The following is a 24,328-nucleotide window of genomic DNA, read 5'->3' as shown; positions in this document are numbered from 1 at the left end:
CTAAAGAACTTTGCGAAACAATATTGTGAAATATGTGTTTCGCTAGTAATGCCGTGTTTAATTCATACTTTATTCAAACTTTTTTTCGAAATTAAATTGGGATTTTGACTTCAAAACGCAAGAAAAACAATCTAGGACTAATACAAACAAAAACGAAAAATAAAATGGATAATCTAAGTAATCTAAGACTGAAACAAAAATGAGTGAAATTGTGACGTGAAGAAAGACTATTTTCGATTACCTTATCTTTTATGTTATTCTTTGAATGCGTATTATATCATGTATTGAACTTATATATTATTGACTTTGTGTATTTAATTGTGTTCTGTTCTACTTAAAGATATTAATCGTCAGACATACGTTAAAAACATTTGAATATACTGTTGACAGCTTAACATACATTGTCTTATGTCTTATACATTGTCTAATTGTCTTATATATATAATTTATTATTATTATATATATATATTGAATGTTTTTTCGTTGTTGTTTGTTTCAGTAAAGATGCATCGCCTGCTATTTTTGTGCTCTTTTACATGGTCGGTGCTACGGAAACGTATGAAATTCTAAGCACCGATCTGTCATGAAGTCAAGCAATCCAGGTTCTGAAGGTTTTTACCGGGAGGGACGGAACAATTACTCCTGCTGTGAAACCAGACAATTTCGGGCTACTGTGCCGATCAAGGAAGACAAAAGCGTTGTCGAAGGCAGTATCCTGGCTGCTTTATACCCAAAAGACGACTATTAATAACAACTATGACTATATATATCTTTTTGACATTACTTGATTTTGAGACAAAAATAACTGGATCGACCAACTCTTTATCAGAGATCCAAGGACTACAGTTCCATTAAACCTTCGTCTTTTGTTAACTATTACAACAACACATCCTCATAAATGGAATGTATGCGCAGATTCGCAATCGCCAGAGTTTTCCTGGATTACACATTGGAGTATTTAGTTAGTAAAGTCTGGCATTCTGCCAACGAACAGGCAAAGGCGACCTGCGACGTTTGCTGGGGCATGGATGAGGAATAAGACCACGCATTCCGGGCCACAGACCTTATCCGCCGATTCGACGGCGTATACTTGCTAGCCGGGGACCAGTTTGCCAAGCATTTATTTATAAAGAAGGTGAAGCGTCGTGTCCTCGAAACTTCAAGGAACAGGCACGTATGTACTCACTGCATACGTATGGAACTGAACAACGCCACTTTGCAGGCTGTTATGGAGGCTTGCGCAAACTACGAGACAGTTTTCCGGTCAGTTCTCCAGAAAGTGGACAAGCTGGCCACCGATATGGTAGTATTTCTCTTCATATTTAAATTTTAAATTATCAAAAACATTTTACAAAAACTACAAAAAAATAAAACGTTGTTTTTATTTTTTGTGTCTTATAAAATTCCCATACGCATAATTAACCTAGAATTTGAAATGAATTTTCATTTATTTCACTATGTTTACAATGAATATTATGTTTTATTCTTCCATAGAAAAGCTGTTGCAGTAAAACAAAACTTTCTATTACCTCATTTGCTATGCTTCCAACAACTTCTTTAAAGTACAAATGGCGTAAAATATTTCCGAACAAAGTTCTTTTGTTACGAATGAAAAATCAACTTACTTGTTGTTCTTCTTTAATCGTCTTGTCGGATAATGTTTAAAAACTTCAAGCCCTTTTATTGAAACTTTTTGTAATAAACATGTCAGGATTACTATTTGGTCAGCTTGTCAAAACAATTAGTAACTGGACAACAAAACGATCATTACGTAGCCAAAGGAGGAATAGTCAGTTTTGCATGTGACTCAATTCTGAAGCTAACTGAAAAAGGAAATGCGACATTTAATATGTCTTATCACTTATATGACCGAAAACTGAATGAAAAAATAAAACTTAAAACTATTTATAATGGATTTCTTTAGACCATTATACCACAAATACACTATTCCCCTCTGAACAGATGTTGTAAATGACATGTTTAACCCTTATCATTCTGGTCACAATTGCTTCTGTCTTTGCGACCAGTGTAGCTCATGATCAAGCCTACAGATACGTGCAGTCTGATCAAGATCTGCACTGTTTGCCATTCATTCAGTATCTTTTTGTTTTTATGTGCCCCTTTTAACAGTTAATGGCATGGTCAAAATTGAAAGATGGACAAGTTCGTTATATAATAGCAGGGTAAAGCTTAACCCTTTATATAAATTGTTTGCAGCATTAACGCCAACCAGTTGTCTGCTTGAAAACAAAATAGTTCGGAATGTCAAACTGCAATAATGTTCTTGTGCCAAAATGTATATAAACTTAAATTACAAAACTTTTGTACCTCTAAATATCACAATCTTAAACTAATTTTGTTTCAGGTTCCCTACCCGGCTTTCACCTAGAAATGCATTATCACAATCATTTTCTCAAGAACAATCTTAATTCAGCCAACATGACAGACGAAATACATATAGAAATAAAATATCCTTAACAGTGATTTGTCGTTGGATAAACTTATTGTTTGGAGTTCATATGCATAGGAATTATATTGGAGGGAGCAGCCCCAGTGATATAATAATACGCATCAGTGATATAATAATACGCATCTGAACGATAAACAATGATTTTATTCAAGAGCAAATCACTGTTTTAGATAATATTGTTTTTATTCGAACACGTTAACACGTGTGTTGTAGAAAGTTTCCCCAAGAACAAGCAGTTTAGTCTTCTTTGTTTAGTTGGGAAATACATCGGAAACTCCGAAACTTTAACGTTTTTCAAGAGAAAACAGTTCAAATGTAGGACGTTTATAACATTTGAGAGATTTTGAGTTTGCTTATTCGCATTCAGTACAAATATATATGCTTCAGTTTGAACCAATGGCAATCACAATGATTATGATTATTTTTCTTTGACCAGCATTTTCAATTTGATAGTCTTTTGTTATCTGTGTACACGTACCCGATAGACCAGTTAATTTTACCAATATAACACTGAAAATGTTTATATGACAACACTGTTTAAAATAACATTTTATTCTTATTTAATATTTTTTTTATAAAATATCCATACACTATAGGCATGTACAACTTAGCTAAAATGTGTTCTTTTATTTTCTAAAATAATGCAAAAAAGAAACAGCTCTTGAACATAGACATGTACAGCTTCTTCGATTGATTTCGATTCATAGCATATGTGTGGACAAAATAATCGCATGAAGTAACACAAAATCTGGCTTGAAGAAAGACATTAATCAAATCATGCCAAAATCTTTATAAAACTGAGAACGTTTTTCTATTGTACGTTTAAATATCACTTAACACCAACCAGGCATCCAATACCCGTCATAGTTTTTCGGATTGGCTTTAGGATCATTAAATGGAAAATTTGGTGTTACATAACTTTTCCTATACTCATCTAGTTTCGCTTTCAGGGTTTTTACAATCTCGGGGTATTGTTTAGAGACATCGTGGTGCTCCGTGGGGTCGTCTTTCAAATTGTAAAGTCCGTCTCCTTTCCATTCACCATTATTTTTGGCTAAATCATCTTTCACTATCTTGGAGTAATCTGTCGTCAAGTGATGATTATTTTCATACCCTTGTTCTGGCTTGTACCAGTCCTGATACGGTCCTGGATATCCGTCTATCAGTTTGAAATCTCCTACCCGTATCGCAGCATGTCCATTTGGCGCCAACACAAAATTATCTATATTATAAACTAGCTCTGTCCTCATCGATTCCCCTCCTAAACTAATTGCTTTCCACTGGTCCAAACCGTCAATGTTATCGTTCGCGTCGTCCATTGAACTACCAGCGGCTGCCAGAATTGTCGGATGCCAGTCGACAGCATGAATTAAGCCGTTGTATGTGGATCCAGGCTTTCCAATACCTGATCCAGAAACAAATGACACAGCTCTCGTGCCCCCTTCAAAAATAGTTATTTTTCCTCCTCGCAATGGGTAGTTGTTTCCTCCATGGCCGGGCCATCCTCCGTTGTCAGCCGTAAATATAATCAAAGTGTCATCCATCATACCGTTATCGACCAAAGCTTGGGTAACATTTCCAATAGCTTCATCCATGGCAGACACCATTCCCGAATATTGCCTTCTCTGATCATTAGCGATAGCTGGATACATGTCCTCAAAACGCTTCGGTACTTGGATTGGAACATGTACTGACTGGAATGGAAGGTATAAGAAAAGAGGCTTTGTTTTGTTATGATTTTTGATAACTGACTTTGCTCTATCTGCATACACAAAAGCAGAATATCTGTTGTCTCCTGTTATAGGTTTTCTATTGTCGTGGAAGTCAGTACCATTAAAAATTGTTTTATTATAATAATCCTCTGCACCGTTGTAGTATCCTAGAAACGAATCGAACCCGCGATTTGTAGGCGTGCAGTCCCAGTTACAGAAACCAAGGTGCCATTTTCCCGCCATGTGGGTAGAATATCCCAGCTTTTGTAACTTTTGTGGAAAGAATTCCATATCAAGGGGCGAGCATGTTGCTTGTTCAGGAAATATAACTCCTCTTTGTAAGCCTGCCTTGAATGGATAAATTCCAGTCATCCAGGAGTGTCGCGAAGGTGTGCATACCGGCTGAACATAAGAACTGTTCAAAATCACACCTCTATTCGCAAGCCTATCAATATTTGGAGTGATCATGTCCGCATTGTGAAAACCGACGTCATTCCATCCAAGATCGTCGGCAACGATAAAAACGATATTCCGTGGTTTGGCGAGTGACGTAGACAGCATTAACATAACCATAATGGTCAGGACTAGCTCTCTGAGACTGCGATACATGATTTTTATTCCGTCTGAAATGTAAATACCAAAATAGTTTACTTCAAAGTCATAATTTCAATTCGTTACATTGGTGATTATTTAAGCATGAGTTAAGATTTGTAAACACCTTTTTAAAAACAAGCAATGAATGCATTGAAATTTGTATAAGTGTATTGTGAACCAAAAGCAAACAAGTTACTGTGGATCATGCAAATCGAAGACATTTTTTTTTTTAATTAATATAAATTTGTAACAGAGTTTATTTTAGCAAGTACATACCGACTTTCCAGATCCAAAATATGTTGGTAAATTATCATTTTCTGTCGTTATTTATATTACTATATAAATGTTAATAGCTGGGACGAGAGCTCCTTCACATTCACGTGCGATACTCATATGACCGATAACGATAGTGGGATTTTATTAGAGTGACTCATCTGGTAAATCATAGGTTTGAAATGTATTGTACGCTAGATGGATATAATAGGGTTATTATAATAATAGCTCGATCTGGGAAGTTGTATTCGGCTCGAGTGGATTTTTGCCAGATTGGGTCTCGCGAGGCGCGCAAGCGACGAGTGTGATCCGACCTTGCAAAATCCACGAGAGCCGAATACAAAATCCCAGATCGAGTTGTTATAATGACCCTTTTATTATATACCTCCACCTTCTGATTGTTGTTTTGTATTGAACGAAATCTTTGATGTTAAAATGGAGCTTAGTGAAGTTTCCGTATGCGCTATTTATAGCACTGTGTCAGGTCATGCATAATAATGAAAGTAGTACGGCAAAATACAATGCAAAGGTACAATACGGATTTTTTTTCTGCCTGTTCATATTTACTAGTGAAATACAAGCCAATTTTTTTACAGAATTTATATAGGTATATAATAAAACTTGTATCCATATATCTACATGTTTTAAGCCACATATTCATTGATATAAGGATAATACACGTTTTTGTGTATTAACGTCTGCAGAACATGCGGGACAGCTGGTGACGTTTATAGTCGCTATTCTCGCATAAACACATTACATAAAGACTAAATATAATTAGCAATGACTTTACGTTACCGGTACAATTTTAGTTAGCATTCCGTCGCTATAAGAAACGATCAACATGTTTTATACATCCACAACACTCCGAAAGCATGTATTCAAGGTGTTTAAACGATTTGTTATCAACCATAATTGTGTTGACATGCTTCAAAAAATACATACATTCTGTAAGACATTGAATAAAAATAACACCCATATACATTTATAATCGGCCACCTATAATTTTCATATATTTCTTTAAGAATAACCTGAAAATAAAACAATAAAGTGTACAATCAATTTATTCAAGATCTTAATAACAATATGGGCGGTTTCATTTTATTAGAACATTTGAGATTTGGTAACAACAACAGTTTGAATAACAACACCCACACTTTCCAAAGTCACACTTTCAATCAATATCGCGTATGTCAGATGTGCACATTAACTACTGCCTGAAAACCGCTACGCATCGAAATGATATATCTCTGAATGACGCGATATTCTGTCACTTGTCAATGGCGTCATTTTCAAGATCACGTAGACTCAATTGCTGTTGCAAACGTGGAATTCTTCTTTTCAGCAACTCCTAAATGATATTAAAGACGCTTGCTACAGCTTCGTTTTTCCCCCTCAATAATAGATTTTGATGAAGTGTTTTGTATTAAAAGATCATGTCATGATGTATTGAAAAATGAAATAAATACACTAGGTCCCCATAAAATGATACTCATCTTCTATATCACCGCTATTACACAATAAACAATATCTTTGGTTATGATCAATCCTGTTAGCGCCATAACGGCCAGTTTCAATTCTTCAGGCGAAGACGAGAAATTGCAATTCTAAGTTTAGGCGATAAAAAATCTAAATAGTTTTTCCAAATCCAAATGTAGTTTTAAACAACTTATATGCACATAAGCATCTGCTATCGTTAATACCATTGAAACAGTTTTGTACAAAGTCACCCTATTCTTAAATACAATATGGAACGTTTTAAGATTCACAATATCTGGATGGATTAATCCATACATACGGAAACTCGTAACTATCCAATAACTGTATAACAGATGCCCAATTCGTTCTACCCATTTCAATATCACTTACTAAAGAATAATATAAACTTTGTATAAAAATATTTTTACACTTACCAACCTTCAACCAGTATTTTATAATACGTTCATATCTATTTACATATAATCTGCCAAATTCGCTATAAATACCATAATTATAAGAAGATGTCTTAACATGAAGAGCCAATTTACAAACTTTCATATGAATTCTTTCAATTGGTTGTGATTTACCAAAGTCCCATATCTCACTGGCATATTCATAGTGTTGACATTACAAATGAGTCAAATAATTGCAAAACAGTACTACTTTTAAGAGATAATTTACTAATATTATTTAGAAGAACGTTCATATCTTTAAGTCCTTTTCCAGCATTTGTTTCTTGATTTAATAGAAATGTACCAGTATAATTAAACACTGTTCCTAAATAGTTAAGATTTTCAACGACTTCGAGGGTCTTATTATCATAATACCAAACTATATTACGTCTAAATGGCCAACGCTTTCTAAAAACTATTTTACTTTTATATGAGTTAACCTGTAAACCCCAGTTGACACAATTTTCTTTTAACAATAAAATAAATGTAAACTCATCTAAATAGAAGCCGTTGTCGATACCGTCAATAAAAGATGAATCTGTCTTCTAGGATAAGAGAAAAAAGAACAGGCGAAATTACTTCCCTTTGTTTTAAGCCCAATGAACATTAAAAAAATCTAGATACGTCTTATACCCTCTTATACAGGACTTAACTTTAGAATACATGTCTCGAATGATACGCAGAGTTTTATCAGCAATTCCCAGTTTATATAATTTAAACCACAATCCATTACGATGAATACTATCAAAAGCGTTTTGAAAATCAATAAAAACACATGAAAGACCGCCATTATTATTGAAAACTATTTGAATGAGTGCATTTAATACAAAAATGGCATCAGCAGTTGAACATCCCTTTCTAAATCCAAAACTGAACATCACTAAGTATATTATTATTTCAAATCTAGTTATTAATTCTTTGGTTAAGGATACATGTAAATATTTAAAAAACACCACCAAAAAACAACTAACTAATGTAAATCCTGTATAGTTACTGGCTAATGTAGTGGTACAATTATGCCTTCTACCCAACTATCAGGAAAATAGCCTAAAATCAATACGCCGTTAAAAATATCAATTATCATTAAATGTCGAAAAGTAATTTTATAAAACTCACCAAGCGATATATTGTTACTTGATGTTTTCTTATTACTTTTGAAAAATTTCCAAAAATCTTTAGGATTACTATGCCATCAGTCATAAAATCGCGTAACTTTGCCTCAGTTTGCACAGAAGATTTGTCCAAACTTTCCGCTATGTTACCAAATATCAAATTGTTCCTCATGCTTTGAGATTGTAAATAGAACATATTGTCAAGTAATTTGACCCCCGTTTGCCGGTAACTAGGTGATTTCACTCTGGGCCTGAGAAAGTGAGAATTCGAGGGTGGACTTTACATTGTCATGAGTGTTTGATATCATGCATAAGGCAAGTGACTATGATATCTACCGTATTTCAATTAATTTTAGGCTAGCATTTTATTTATAGGCGATCTATTTCCTTTTAGCAGCATTTTACGACTTTTTTACTTTTCATATATTCTGGTTGAGATCTAATGGAACAAAAAGTTCCAATGCAAAGATTAGATTTAGATCCCTGTTAGAAATGTATATATTTAATACTGTTTATATGAAAATTTGAAATTACTCCCTCCACTCTTTTAAAGATATCCAATGCGCATATTTTTCACTAAAACTATTTATTTATCTATAATTTTCCGTCATGTCCAGAAATGAGGCCGTGTTTTGAAGAGTATTGCCCCTTGATTATTAGGCTAAGTTGTTTAAATTTGGTTGTTTCCCTTTATACCATCTTAACGCGAGTATCGAACTTTGTTAATTTCCCTTATGGTAGCTTGATAATCTTGATGACTTTACACTCTGTTATAGCATTTGTACCTATCATCCTATGTCAGTATGCGGGAGAATCTTCTCAAACAATTTGCTAAGCGCACAAACTGTTTATATATGTATTTGAAACTGGCAATGTGCAGGTTATTCTTCAAACAAGATATTTGAAATATTCGGGTAGATAATCGGTTGCATTGCTTTAATGCCGATTCACATCTATCGTGCAAAATGCCTTTATATGATTCAATTAACCATAAGCAATACACTTCCTATTACAAACCGAGCGACGGCATGTCGCTGCGATGGCACGGAAGTATATCAGATCCTTTAGGCACGAGTTCCATCATCGGCATGCACCAAAGAAGGTCCAGCAAAGGTCCAGCAAAGCCTCGAGAGGAGTTTGGGCCCGGGTATACCCCCGGGAAAATGTTTGGTAAGCATACCTCAACTGGTGCAATCTGACTTTATATTTGACCATGAACTTTTGAGACAAAGTCATTTTCTAAATTTGTGTCTCTTTAAAAAAAATGCAATCTGACCAAGTGGGTAGCTTTTTGAACTGACTATTGTGTGCTTCAACCACTCCAGTAGTTAAATACTTTTGATATAATGTTTTGAATAAAATTATTGATATCTCAATTTTAGGCTTTCGAAAGTGTATGCTTGTCAGATTTGAGGGCGGGTGCCTATGTCCTGGATCCTCCCTTGTGTATTTATATGCACCCAATTTGCAAACTGCTATCACTGGTCTTTGTAAACAACAGTAAATATTATTTATTGTAAATAAATGTTTTTATGGCTGTGAGACTAGGTTACTTTTTACATATGCGTTGGGCAGTATAATTTAGTGTAGTATAACCTAAGGTAGTCGAATCCGGATTAGGGTAGTCGAATCCGGATTAGGGACGACACTCAGTTTTTTTATTCATTCTTATCTACGCAATTTTCTTTGCCTTGAGGTCACAATAGCGTAAATAGTTTTCCCTATATATTCTATATAAAACTGACCTTTTTCAAAGAGCTACCAAACATAGCTAGACCCATTTCAGAGAACAAATCCTTACCTCATTTTAAAGAGTTATGATAAAACTGATATAAAATGAAGAGAAAAGTAGGGGTCATGAATCTTCTAAGAGAGATTTCTCTGGTCATACTTGCTTACTGTAAACTGACATCAAAATCACACTGCTGTGACCTGGAAGTACTACTCATACTAAAATTGAGCTTGACTTCACCAAATACAACCTGCTCTCCCATTTTTCCTACCAAAATGTCAAAAATACATCCACAATGAAATTTAAACAGAAACTAGCTTCAATTTAGACCTCTGTTGCTATGCCAAGTGAAAAATTAGTGTTCAAATACCTGGCCGCCATTACGCGACTAGACCAGATGGCTCCCATGCTGGTTCCTTTAGTATAGTTAGGCCTTGACACGTTTTTTGCATCAACGAGAAACATTTTGACTTAGTTACTGTATGTGTAGGAGAAAGTGACTTAATTAAGTCGAAAACATTTTTTAGTATTGTTTTTCTTGCGTTTTGAAGTCAAAACCTTAATTTTCTAAAACATATTTTTAAAAGCCCAACAGCATTACTGGTGAAACACTTTTTCACAATATTTTTCACAATACTTTAACAAAATTCCAGAGCTAGAATGCACGTTTTCCTCCCTTGCCGACAGGGGTTTTGTCTACACTCTTGAAACTGAAATGGAAAGAAAAAGAACAATAGTTTTACAACATTTTGGCAACATTTTGTGCAATGATTTAGGTATGGTAATTAAATATAATCAGCGGAAATGCATTCTCATTCAGAAAAGAAAAATGACAATTACGAAGTGGCATAATTAGCCAATTGTATCAAAAATATTTCAATGAATAGGCATGAAAATTTATTCTAAACATTCGATAAGACGATTAATAAAGAAGAGCAACAAGTAAGTTGATTTTTTTATTCGTAACTAAAGAACTTTGTGAAACATATTGTAAAATGTGTTTCGCTTGTAATGCCGTGTTTTATATATACCTTTTAGAAAAATTGGGGTTTTGACTTTAAAACGCAAGAAAAACGATCTAGGACTTAAACAAACAAAAAAAAAAAAAAACAAAACAAAAAAAAAAAACAAAAACAAAAAACGGATAATCTAAGACTGAAACAAAAATGAGTGAAATTGTGACGCGAAATAAAAAATGAAATATTTTCGATTACCTTATCTTTGAATGCGTATTATATTACGAATTTGTGTATTTAGTTGTGTTCTATTCTACTTGAAGAAATTAATCGTCAGACCTACGTTAAAAATATTTGAATATGCTGTTGACAGCTAAACATATATGTGACGCACCATGACATTTTGGGTCCAAATTCGGCGTTACGTCATTTGAGAAAACATCGATTAAAGTTACGTCACAAAAAAAATGGTGGACGTTACCACGTGTTCGCGGCAATTAATGCATTTCTTGTTTTCAATAATACTCTACCTTGCCACAAGAAAAAAATGAAGTGACATTTATAAACATTTCCGTGTTTTGCAATTCCGTTTCTTTAAAAATTTTAAATGATTAATAATTTATCGCCCTTTGATTCGACACGCCATTTGTAAACATCGAAGGTCGCGGAGAAAATGAAACTACCAAAAACAATTATTTGATGATTTATTCTCAAGGTAAGTACGTATTTAAGCGATATGTAGTGTTAAAGATATTATTTGAGTTCATATCGACAGTTTTGTCCGATATCTTTTCCAAAAATAGCCCGGATTTGACACTAATCACAGATTCGAGGTAGATTTAGCGCAGTTCACATTTTATTTACAAGTGTCAATATATTGTAGACTATATTTTATTTACTAAATCTGCCATTAGAGGTAGATTTAGAGCAGTTCACATTTTATTTACAAGTGTCAATATATTGTAAACTATATTTTATTTACTAACTCTGCCATGAATTCAACTTTTTTTTAAAAATCGGTTTTGACTCTTATTCAGTAGAATCTGTATGCAAGACAATTACAAGAAGTTTTTTGTTTTTGTTTTGTTTTGGGTTTAACGCCGTTTTTCAACAGTATTTCAGTTATGTAACGGCGGGTAGTTAACCTAACCAGTGTTCCTGGTTTCTGTACCAGTACAAACCTGTTCTCCGCAAGTAACTGCCAACTTCCCCACATGAATCAGAGGTGGAGGACTAACGATTTCAGACACAATGTCGTTTATCAAATAGTCACGGAGAACACACGCCCCGCCCGAGGATTCGGTAGAATCAGTATGCAAGACAATTACATGAAGACTTTGTGACTCTGGTGCCAGACATAATTACAACAGTCAGTCATAATGTTTAGTTACATATTAAAGTTAAAGCCCTGATCATTTTATAAATATGGCCATGCCATGAAGGTGACTGATTAGGAATAGTTGAAACACATCTATTGTCAGCTTCAGCCACTAATTTCTTACATATTGCCTAATGAAATTTATATACTAAATGTTTTTTGTTTTTTTTTGTTGTTGTTGTTTTGTTTCAGTAAAGATGCATCGCCTGCTATTTTTGTGCTCTTTTACATGGTCGGTGCTACGGAAAAGTGAAATTCTAAGCATCGTTCTGTCATGAAGTCAACAAATCCAGGCTCTGAAGTTATTCACCGGGAGTGACGGAACAATTACTCCTGCTGTGAAACCAGACAATTACAGGCTACTGCACCCATCAAGGAAGATAAAAGCGTTGCCGAAGGCAGAATCCTGGTGACGTCACGGTAATCTCTCCTATACCCAAAACTTTTAAGTGCACAACAATGACAGATTTCTACTATTAATAACAACTAGGACTACATGTTATTTTTGACATTACTTAATTTTGAGTTGACGGGTTCACTTACTATATAAGAAGACAAAAATAACGGGATCGACCAACTCTTTATCAGAGATCCAAAGATTACAATTCCTTAAAACCTTCATCTTTGTGTTAACAATTACAACAGCGCATCTTCAAAAATGGAATGTATGCGCAGATCAGATTCGCAATCGCCAGAGTTTTCCTGGCTTATACATTGGAGCATTTAGTTAGTAAAGTCTGGCATTCCGCCAACGAACACGCAAAGGCGACCTGTGACGTTTGCTGGGGCATGGATGAGGAATTCCGGGCCACAGACCTTATCCGACGATTCGACGGAGTATACACGGAAGTGGTACGAATGCTAGCCGGGGACCAGCTTGCCAAGCATTTATTTATAAAGAAGGCGAAGCGTCGTGTCCTCGAAACTTCAAGGAACATGCACGTATGTACTCACTGCATACGTATGGAACTGAACAACGCCAATTTGCAGGCTGCTATGAAGGCTTGCGCAAAATACGAGACAGTTTTCTTGCATATCGGACTGGCGTTTCCGGTTATTTTACCCATGCCGGCAACACCCATCTGCCACCCCCCATGCCAGATGACTCCCGTGCTGTTAATGACAACTACTGGTTCATACACTAATAATATATTGTTTATGTAAAATACGAAAAAAGCAGGTACCTTGATAGTTTCTCTCCGTTCCTTATAGTATATTTCTCGATTCAAAATACGTTAGTTTACCATAAAAACATAACGTTACGCTACAAACGACAAAACTAAAGTGGAACTTTGTTATTGTGCGTAACGCAAAACATCAGTACGTCACTTCTGCTTACGGACGTTAATTTCCCGCGCTTTGTGTTCATTCTCCACTATAGGAAAGAGTGCTAAAAAGAAACTATTTCTACCTTTTATAAAATACGGTATGCAATATAAGTCTGCCAGAATAAAATGCAAACATGTATACGATATGCAAGAAAAAATATCAGTCATGTGTTTACGAATCGGATGGAAATATCCGTCCCTCGGCCACCTGCGCATGGGCGGTAATTCGGCAAGCCTCATTACCGCCCAATGCGCAGGTGATCTAGGGACGGATATTTCTATCCGATTCGTAAACACATGACAGATATTATTATTCCGGTCAGTTCTCCAGAAAGTGGACAAGCTGGCCACCGATATGGTAGCATTTCTCTTCCTTTTCAAATTTTAAATTATCATAAACATTTTACAAAAGCTACAAAAAAAAATAAAACGTTGTTTTTATCTTTTGAGTCTTATAAAATTCCCATACGCATATTTAACCTAGAATTTGAAATAAATTTTCATTTATTTCACTATGTTTACAATGAATATTATGTTTTATTCTTCCATAGAAAAGCTGTTGCAGTAAAACAAAACTTTCTAATACCTCATTTTCTTTACTTCAAACAACTCCTTTAAAGTACAAATGGCGTAAAATATTTCCGAACAAAGTTCTTTTGTTACGAATAAAAAATCAACTTATTTGTTGTTCTTCTTTAATCGTCTTGTTGAATAATGTTTAAAAAATTTCATGCCCTTTTATTGAAACTTTTTGTAATAAACATGTCATGATTTCTATTTGGTCAGCTTGTCAAAACCATTAGTAACTGGACAACAAAACGGTCATTACGTGGCCAAAGGAGGAATAACCTGCGCGAGAAGATGTAACCTGTCAGTTTTGCATGTGACTCAATTCTGCAACTAATTTAACAAGAGCTGTCCGTAAGACAGCGCGCTCGACTTTTCTCAGTGCTTGACTGAATTTAAGCTTTGCCAGTAAAAAAAAATCAAGTTAAAAAAGGGCATAACTCTGTTAAAATTCAAATTATAGTTATGAGAATTGTGTCTCCTGGTGTAGACTTTGATAGTAAATAACTATTTTGAGTTTCAAGTCAAAAGCTTTTATAGTAACAGAGATATTTGACTTTATCAAAAAATTTAACAAAAAAATCTAAGTTAAAAGGGACATAATTCTGTCAAAATTAAAATCAGAGTTATGGAGATTGTTTCTCCTGGTGTAGACTTTGATGGTAAATAAGTATTTTAAGTTTCAAGTCAATAGCTTTGATAGTAACACAGATATTTGACTTTATCAAAAACTTTAACCAAAAAATCCAAGTTAAAAAGGGGCATAATTCTGTCAAAATTCAAATCAGAGTTATGGGGATTGTTTCTCCTGGTGTAGACTTTGATAGTAAATAAGTATTTTAAGTTTCAAGTCAATAGCTTTGATAGTAACAGAGATATTTGACTTTATCAAAAACTTTAACAAAAAATTTTAAATTAAAAAGGGGCATAATTCTGTCAAAATTCAAATCAGAGTTATGGGGATTGTTTCTCCTGGTGATGACTTTGATAGTAAATAAGTGTTTTAAGTTTCAAGTCAATAGCTTTGATAGTAACAGAGATATTTGACTTGATCAAAAACTTTAACCAACGCCGACGCCGGGGCGAGTGCAATAGCTCTACATTTTCTTCGAAAAGTCGAGCTAAAAAGGAAATGCAACAGTTTTAATAATATGACTTATCACTGATATGACCGAAAACTGAGTGAAAGAATAAAGCTTAAAACTATTTATAATGGATTTCTTTAGACCATTATACCACAAATACACTATTCCCCTCTGAACATATTTTGAAAATGACATGTTTAACCCTTATCATGCTGGACACAATTGCTTCTGTCTTTGCGACCAGTGTAGATCATGATCAGCCTGCAGATACGTGCAGTCTGACCAAGATCTGCACTGTTCGCCATTTAGTCAGTATCTTTTTTGTATGTGTCCCTTTTAACGATTAATGGCATGGTCAAAATTGAAAGATGGACAAGTTCATTATAAAATAGCAGGGTAAGGATTTACCCTTTGCATATATTGTTTGCAGCATTAACGTCAACCAGTTGTCTGCTAACTTGAAAACAAAATAGTTCGGAATGTCAAACTGCAATAATGTACTTGTGCCAAGAATTACACAAATTTAAATTACAAAACTTTTGTTCCTCTAAATATCACAATCTTAAACTAATTTTGTTTCAGTTTCCCTACCCGCCTTTCACCTAGAAATGCATTATCACAATCTTTTTTTCAAGAACAATCTTAATTCAGCCAACATGACAGACAAAATACATATAGAAATAAAATATCCTTAACATTGATTTGTCGTTGGATAAACTTATTGTTTGGAGTTCATATGCATTGGAGGGAGTAGCCCCAGTGATATAATAATACGCACCTGAACTTCAAACAATGATTTTATTCAAGAGCAAATCACTGTTTTAGATAATATTGTTTTGATTCGAACACGTTAACACCTGTGTTGTAGAAAGCTTCCCCAATAACATGTGCGTGAAATTAGCCAGAGCATCCAGAGTAGCCAGAGTAGCCAGAGTTCGGCCAGAGTTCAGCCAGAGTAGCCAGAGTTCAGCCAGAGTTTAGCCAAAGTAGCCAGAGTTTAGCCAGAGTTTAGCCAGAGTAGCCAGAGAAGTCAAAACTCTGGTTACTCTGGCTAGCCAGAGTAACCAGAGTAGCCAGAGTTCAGCCAGAGAAGTCATAACTCTGGTTACTCTGGCTGGCCAGAGTAGCCAGAGTTCAGCCAGAGTTCAGCCATAACTCTGGTTACTCTGGCTGGCCAGAGTAGCCAGAGTTCAGCCAGAGTAGCCAGAACTCTAGTTACTCTGGCTGGCCAGAGTAGCCAGAGTTTAGCAAGAAAAGCCAGAGTTTGTAGGATGTTAAAATGTTATGGCTACTCTGGTCAGCCATAGTATCCAGAATAGCCCGAGTCGCCTGGATTTTTATTTGCTTTGGTTAGTCTGGCCAGAGTAGCAAGAGTTTCTAGGATTTAAAGAGCAGGCAGAGTAACCTGGTTCACTAAACATTTTCAGTCTTAGCTGAATTTGATTATGAAACTTAATATGTAATTTCTATCTAAATAGCATGTTAAAACTGAATTTCAAGTTAATTACTATTTTTAAGTGGCTATTTAGTGTAGCCAGAGTAGCTAGAACTCTGGTTAATCTAGAGTAGCCAGAGTAGCCAGAACCCTTGTTACTCAGGCTGGCCAGAGTAGCCAGAGTTCAGCCAGAGTAGCCAGAGTTCAGCCAAAGTTCAGCCATAGTAGGAAGAGTTTCTAGGATTTTAACATGTTCTGACTACTCTGGTCAGCCAGAGTATCCAGAGCAGCCCGAGTCACCAGGAATCCTTTTGCTCTGGTTACTTTGGCTGGCCAGAGAAGCCAGAGTTTGTAAGATTTTTTTGCAACTCTGGTCAGCCAGAGTAGCCAGAGTAACCAGGTCCCATGTTCACAAAAGTTTTTCAGTCTTAGCTGGATTTGATTATGAAATTTAATAATTGAGCCGTGCCACAAGAAAACAAACATAGTGGCTTTGGGACCAGCATGGATCCAGACCAGGCTGCGCATACGCGCAGTTTTGTCAGCATCCATGTTGTTCGCTTTTAAAGCGTATTGTACTTTGAGAAACTGTTAGCGAACAGCATGGATCCTGACGCACAGGCTGGTCTGGATCCATTATGGTCTCAAACCCACTATGTTGGTTTTCTCATGGCACGACTCATATGTCATTTCTATCTAAATAGCATGTTCAGAACTGAATTTTAAGTTAATAACTATTTTCAAGTGGCTATTTAGAGTAGCCAGAGTAGCCAGGACTCTGGTCACTATGGCTGGCCAGAGTTTAGTCAGAGTTTAGCCAGAGTTCAGCGAGAGTAGCCAGAGTTCAGCCAAAGTAGGAAGAGTTTCTAGGATTTTAACATGTTCTGACTACTCTGGTCAGCCAGAGTAGCCCGAGTCACCAGGATTCCTTTTGCTCTGGTTACTTTGGCTGGCCAGAGAAGCCAGAGTTTGTAAGATTTCTTTGCAACTCTGGTCAGCCAGAGTAGCCAGAGTAACCAGGTCCCATGTTCACAAAAGTTTTTTAGTCTTAGCTGGATTTGATTATGAAATTTAATAATTGAGCCGTGCCACAAGAAAACAAACATAGTGGCTTTGGGACCAGCATGGATCCAGACCAGGCTGCGCATACGCGCAGTTTTGTCAGCATCCATGTTGTTCGCTTTTAAAGCGTATTGGACTTTGAGAAACTGTTAGCGAACAGCATGGATCCTGACGCACTGGCTGGTCTGGATCCATTATTGTCTCAAACCCACTATGTTGGTTTTCTCATGGCACGACTCATATGTCATTTCTATCTAAATAGCATGTTCAATCTGAATTTTAAGTTAATAACTATTTTCAAGTGGCTATTTAGAGTAGCCAGAGTAGCCAGGACTCTGGTCACTATGGCTGGCCAGAGTTTAGCCAGAGTTCAGCCAGAGTTTAGCCAGAGTAGCCAGAGTTCAGCCAGAGTAGCCAGAGTCCTGGTTACTCTGGCTGGCCAGAATATCCGGAGTTCAGCCAGAGTAGCCGAGTAACCAGGATGTCAATTGCTCTGGCTACTTTGGTTAGGCAGAACAGCCAGAATTTCCGAAATGTCCATTGGTTCTAGCTACCAAGGCTAGCCCGAATAGCCAGAGAAAATACTGTAATACCTATTGCGAAATGACCCTTTTGGTTCTCTCAGGTTTGATTTTTGAGTGTTTTATATATATCAAGTGATTCATAAAACGGACTTCAAAGAATTGTCTTATCTTTTAGACTGCAGCCAGAGTAGCCAGACGTTCTAGGATTTTTATATTTTCTAGCTCTGGCTGAACTCTGGCTACTCTGTTAGAAACAGCCAGAGTGACCAGAGCAAATGATATCCTGGTGACTCGGGCTACTGTTGCTACTTTGGCTGAACAGAGTAACCAGAACATGTTAAAAATCTAGAAACTCTGCCTACTCTGGTTGAATTATGGCTACTCTGGCCAGCCAGAGTAACCAGAGTTCTGGATACTGGATGAACTCTGGCTACTCTTGCTTAACTCTGGCTACTCTGGCCAGCCAGAGTAACTAACCAGAGTTCTGGCTACTCCTGCTGAACTCTGGCTACTCTGGCTAGCCAGAGTAACCAGAATTATGGCTACTCTGGCTGACCTTTGGCTACTCTGGCCAGCCAGAGTAACCAGAGTTATGACTTCTCTGGCTGAACTCTGGCTGAACTCTGGCTACTCTGGCCAGCCAGAGTAACCAGAGTTATGACTTCTCTGGCTGAACTCTTGCTGAACTCTGGCTACTCTGGCCAGCCAGAGTAACCAGAGTTTTGACTTCTCTGGCTGAACTCTGGCTACTCTGGCTAGCCAGAGTAACCAGAGTTTTGACTTCTCTGGCTACTCTGGCTAAACTCTGGCTGAACTCTGGCTGAACTCTGGCCGAACTCTGGCTGAACCCTGGCTACTCTGGCTACTCTGGCTGCTCTGGCTAATTTCACGCACATCCCAATAACACACAGTTTAGTCTTCTTTGTTTAATTGGGAAATACATCGGAAACTCCGAAACTTTAACGTTTTACAGGAGAAAACAGTTCAAATGTAGGTCCTTTAAAACATTTAGAGATTTTGAGTCTGCTTATTCGCAGTCAGTACAAATGTAAGTGCTTCAGTTTGAACCAATGACAATTACAATGACTAAGTGACTATGATTATTTTTCTTTGACCACAATTTTCAGTTTGCCAGTCTTTTGTTATATGTGTACACGTACCCGATAGACCAGTTTATTTTACCAATTTAACACTGAAAATGTTTATATGACAACACTGTTTAAAATAACATTTTATTCTTATTTAATATTTTTTTTTATAAAATATCCATACAATATAAGCATATACAACTTAGCTAAAGTTTGTTCTTGTATTTTCTAATATAATGCAAAAAAGAAACAGCTCTTGAACATAGACATCAGGCCCGTGTCCAGGATTTTTTGCTGGGGGGCCAAACCTGGGGTGGGTTATCCCTCCCGATGTCGAAATTCTATTAATATGCCACATGAAAAGATGCATTTTCCTGCTACCTGAAACACCTTTAAGGATGCATGAATGTATAATATATTTAAGGAAAAGTCTATTTTTCAATCATTTCATCAAGCCTTTACAATGTATGTGTGATTGTACAGTCACAGTGTATGGACTTCATTTTTCTGTATGATACCCAGGTCTCAGTGTATTGGCTCTGATATCTACCAATCCAATGTATAACCAGCCATCAGTAATAAAGAAGCTAGTGGTTTGAAAATCAACTTTCTTTATCATAATAAAACAAACTATATGATTGTCAGCAATAATTATACTACATTTTAATCAAATGAATAAAATTTCATTCATACTACCCTTTTCTTTCAATCATAATATAAAAAAAAAAATACTAATTAAAAAAAATAATCAAAAACTGCTCAAAACTGATATACAAAATGACATGATCTGTAGAAAAATGATTTACTAAGTTCACAAATAAATATTAATAATGAAATAAATAAAAACACAAAAATATTTTCTGAACTTTTTCTGCATTTCTTGTGTTCTAAGCAAATATAATGAAATAAAAATTGTTGAAGTTTTAAGATGATTTATTTATTTGCAAAATGGCCAAATGTTTTTTTGATTTCCAACAAAACAAAGTATTATGACAATTACTATTTACATCAGAGATTTCAAATGACAATGAACACTTTTAAAACTGTACAAACTATAGCATCACAGCACATATTTTATGTATAAAACCCCTCATAGGTAACGAATTTTAGATGCGTTTGTTAAGATTTACTGAGAAACTACTTTTAAAACTATGAGAGTTTTTAAGAATGGTTATTGGACCCAAAAGAGTAAAATTGATACAGTAGTTTCAAATTCATAATTGTTGTAAAATTAAAAGAAAGGATGAACATCTATCAATTTAATGAATTTGGGGAATGTGCCTTAATTAATGTAAAAACAAAATAAAACCATCATAATGTTTCAATTTTCAGATTCATTTTAAGATTTACTTAACAAAACCAACAATGTTATGATCATTTTATAACACTTCCAAAGAGTAAAAAACATGATAGTTTCTCCACTACCCAATCAAGTACCGCGTTTAAAAAGCAAGCGATCAATGAAGCATGTCACATGTACAGCTTCTTCAATAGATTTCGATTCATAGCATATGTGTGGACTAAATAATCGCATGAAGTAACACAAAATCTGGCTTGAAGAAAGACATTAATCGAATCATGCCAACATGTTTGTAAATCTGAGAATTAATCAATTGCACTGTTATTCTGAAGCACATATAAATATCATTTAACACCAACCAGGCATCCAAAACCCGCCATAGTTTTTTGGATTGGCTTTAGGATCAATTAATGGATCATTTGGTGTTACGTAACTTTTCCTATACTCGTCTAGTTTAGCTTTCAGGGTTTTTACAATCTCGGGGTATTGTTTAGAGACATCATGGTGCTCCGTGGGGTCGTCTTTCAAATTATAAAGTCCGTCTCCTTTCCATTCACCATTATTTTTGGCTAAATCATCTTTCACTATCTTGGAGTAATCTGTCGTCACGTGATGATTATTTTCATACCCTTGTTCTGGCTTGTACCAGTCCTGATACGGTCCTGGATACCCGTCTATCAGTTTGAAATCTCCTACCCGTATCGCAGCATGTCCATTTGGTGCTAAGACAAAATTGTCTATATTATAAACTAGCTCTGTTCTCATCGATTCCCCTCCTAAACTAATTGCTTTCCACTGGTTCAAACCGTCAATGTTATCGTTCGTGTCGTCCATTGAACTACCAGCGGCTGCCAAAATTGTCGGATGCCAGTCGACAGCATGAATTAAGCCGTTGTATGTGGATCCAGGCTTTCCAATACCTGATCCAGAAACAAATGACACAGTTCTCGTGCCCCCTTCAAAAATAGTTATTTTTCCTCCTCGCAATGGGTAGTTGTTTCCTCCATGGCCGGGCCATCCTCCGTTGTCAGCCGTAAATATAATCAAAGTGTCATCCATCATACCGTTATCGACCAAAGCTTGCGTAACATTTCCAATAGCTTCATCCATGGCAGACACCATGCCCGAATATTGCCTTCTCTGATCATTAGCGATATCTGGATACATGTCCTCAAAACGCTTCGGCACTTGAATTGGAGCATGCACTGACTGGAACGGAAGGTATAAGAAAAGAGGCTTTGTTTTGTTATGATTTTTGATAACTGACTTTGCTCTATCTGCATACACAAAGGCAGAATATCTGTTGTCTCCTGTTATAGGCGTTCTGTTGTCGTGAAAGTCAGTACCACTTAGAAATGTTTTATTATAATAATCTTCTTGACCGTTGTAGTATCCTAGAAACGAGTCGAACCCGCGATTTGTAGGCGTGCAGTCCCAGTTACAAAAACCAAGGTGCCATTTTCCCGCCATGTGGGTAGAATATCCCAGCTTTTGTAACTTTTGTGGAAAGAATTCCATATCAAGGGGCGAGCATGTTGCTTGTCCAGGATGTATAGTTCCTCTTTGTAAGCCTGCCTTGAATGGATAAATTCCAGTCATCCAGGAGTGTCGCGAAGGTGTGCATACCGGCTGAACATAAGAACTGTTCAAAATCACACCTCTATTCGCAAGCCTATCAATATTTGGAGTGATCATGTCCGCATTGTGAAAACCGACGTCATTCCATCCAAGATCGTCGGCAACGATAAAAACGATATTCCGTGGTTTGGCGAGTGACGTAGACAGCATTAACATAACCATAATGGTCAGGAGTAGCTCTCTGAGACTGCGATACATCATTTTTGTTCCGTCTGAAATGTAAATACCAAAATAGTTTACTTCAAAGTCATAATTACAGTTCGTTACATTGGTGATTATGATATCTAAGCATGAGTTAAGATTTGTAAACACCTTTGTAACAAGAAATATCTTTAAAAATGATGGTCGGCGAATTGTAATAAGGAAAGAAGTGTATGAATTTTTCATCTAACATTCATCTTTCGTCTAATATTTTTCAAATTGCAAAACTAAACACCGCACTTTAACGATTTAAATGGTTCTCTTTTAATTTTTCGCAAAGATTTCGTAGGGTTGCAATTTTGTTTCGTTTATCCTTAGACGAATAATTACAGCAGTAGTTTGGTGAAGATTCATGAAGCGGTTCATGAGAAGAGGTCATTAAACGTGTTTATATTTTTAGCTAAATTGGTCCCTATCCCCATTTGTAACAAAATAGCGGGAGACCTTACGATATTGTTACACATCGAGTTTTATAAAAATCCATTACATTTTAGTGGTTAATGCGAAGAAAGGCATATCTACTTTTAGCTATAGTGGTCCCTAATAGGGCCCAAGTTCCTATATAAATAAATTCGGAAGAGGACCTTATAATGATGCTCCAGACTAAGTATGACAAAGATCCACCAAGCTGTTCATGAGACGCTGTATAAAGGCATTTCTAGTTTTAGCTCTAGCAGCCCCTAAAAGGGGTCAAATGTCCCAGCTGAACAAAGTTGGCTGCGGGCCTAATAAAGATGCTACAAATCAAGTTTGATTAGAATATATGAGAAAAAATCAATTAAAGGATTTTTTATTTATTATTTTAATTTATTTCTAAAATAGGCCAACTGATCCCGCATTAACAAATGCATATTCGCTATTCATGAATCTTTGGACAATGACGTCACACCTATAAAAAAGTGAAGGTCAAGCAAAACACAATTGTAATTATTTCAATATTTCTGTTTCATAAGCAAAGTTTGACCGTAGTAATATCACATAGATAAACTGTATGCAGCGTACCTTCATTTCAGTGTATTGAGATTCAGTCATTATATAGCATATATATAATAAAACAAATTTCAACTGAGTTCAATATTTGCATACCATACTAAAGAAAAATATTCATATATAATAAATCAGTTAAATAATTTATAACAAATATATCAAAGCAAACAAGTACTCATTTTAATATGCAATCTGAATAAGTCACAAAAGCAAGAAACCTTTTCATATACACACGACAATTGTAACAAGGAAAATCTTTTAAAAAGCACTTCTCTACATAAAAGACTCTTATTACACCCTTATTCATGTGATACGCAGACCGTATTCAGCTCTTTCTTTAATTTGATATATGTTGGTATTTGAACAGGTTTTTATCATATTTATTAAACTTACTTATCATTTTGAGATATATCAATATTCTTGCTAAATATACTGAGCCAAAGTTAGCTTTAAAACTGTGAACAGCGTCGTTTAGGATAAACGCTTTGTCTACATTTCACTCAGCGTAGCACAATCAACAGAGTGAAAGAAATTGACACTCTCGTCCAATCAGGCAGAGTGTTGCATAAATCTTCCATTTTGATAAATTATCTATAATGCGTTATCAAGTAGTTTGATTTGCAAACTGAAGTCACGTGGCATAGGTAACGAAAACGAATTTAGACGGCGTTCGCCGAAAAACAAGCAATGAATGCTTTGAAATGTGTATAAGTGTATTGTGAACCAGAAGCAAACAAATTACTGCGTATCATACAAATCGAAGACATTTTTTAAAAAATTAATTTAAATTTGTAACAGAGTTTATATTAGCAAGTACATACCGACTTTCCAGATCCAAAATATGTTGGTAAATTATCATTTTCTGTCGTTATTTATATTACTATATAAATGTTAATAGTTGGGACGAGAGCTTCTTCTCATTCACGCGCGATACTCATATGACCGATAACGATAG

General features: G+C 35.7%; 2 protein-coding genes across 2 annotated transcripts; both read right to left on the bottom strand.

Moving 5' to 3' along the window:
- Positions 1–3,013: 3,013 nt before the first annotated feature.
- Positions 3,014–5,184, bottom strand: LOC123529331 (arylsulfatase B-like). Its single transcript, XM_045309632.2, has 2 exons — positions 5,053–5,184; positions 3,014–4,805 (listed from the first exon to the last, which is right to left on the bottom strand). The coding sequence occupies exon 2, from the start codon at positions 4,789–4,791 to the stop codon at positions 3,304–3,306; it is 1,488 nt and encodes a 495-aa protein (XP_045165567.2). The 5' UTR covers positions 4,792–4,805; positions 5,053–5,184; the 3' UTR covers positions 3,014–3,303.
- A 14,275-nt stretch (positions 5,185–19,459) lies between these two features.
- On the bottom strand, positions 19,460–24,328 carry LOC123529033 (arylsulfatase B-like). The gene is made up of 2 exons (XM_045309202.2): positions 24,195–24,328; positions 19,460–22,397 (listed from the first exon to the last, which is right to left on the bottom strand). The coding sequence occupies exon 2, from the start codon at positions 22,384–22,386 to the stop codon at positions 20,896–20,898; it is 1,491 nt and encodes a 496-aa protein (XP_045165137.2). The 5' UTR covers positions 22,387–22,397; positions 24,195–24,328; the 3' UTR covers positions 19,460–20,895.

Source organism: Mercenaria mercenaria, chromosome 13, assembly GCF_021730395.1.
Source record: "Mercenaria mercenaria strain notata chromosome 13, MADL_Memer_1, whole genome shotgun sequence".
Taxonomy (NCBI): Eukaryota; Metazoa; Mollusca; class Bivalvia; order Venerida; family Veneridae; genus Mercenaria; species Mercenaria mercenaria.
This window is presented reverse-complemented; position numbering and strand designations above follow the sequence as displayed.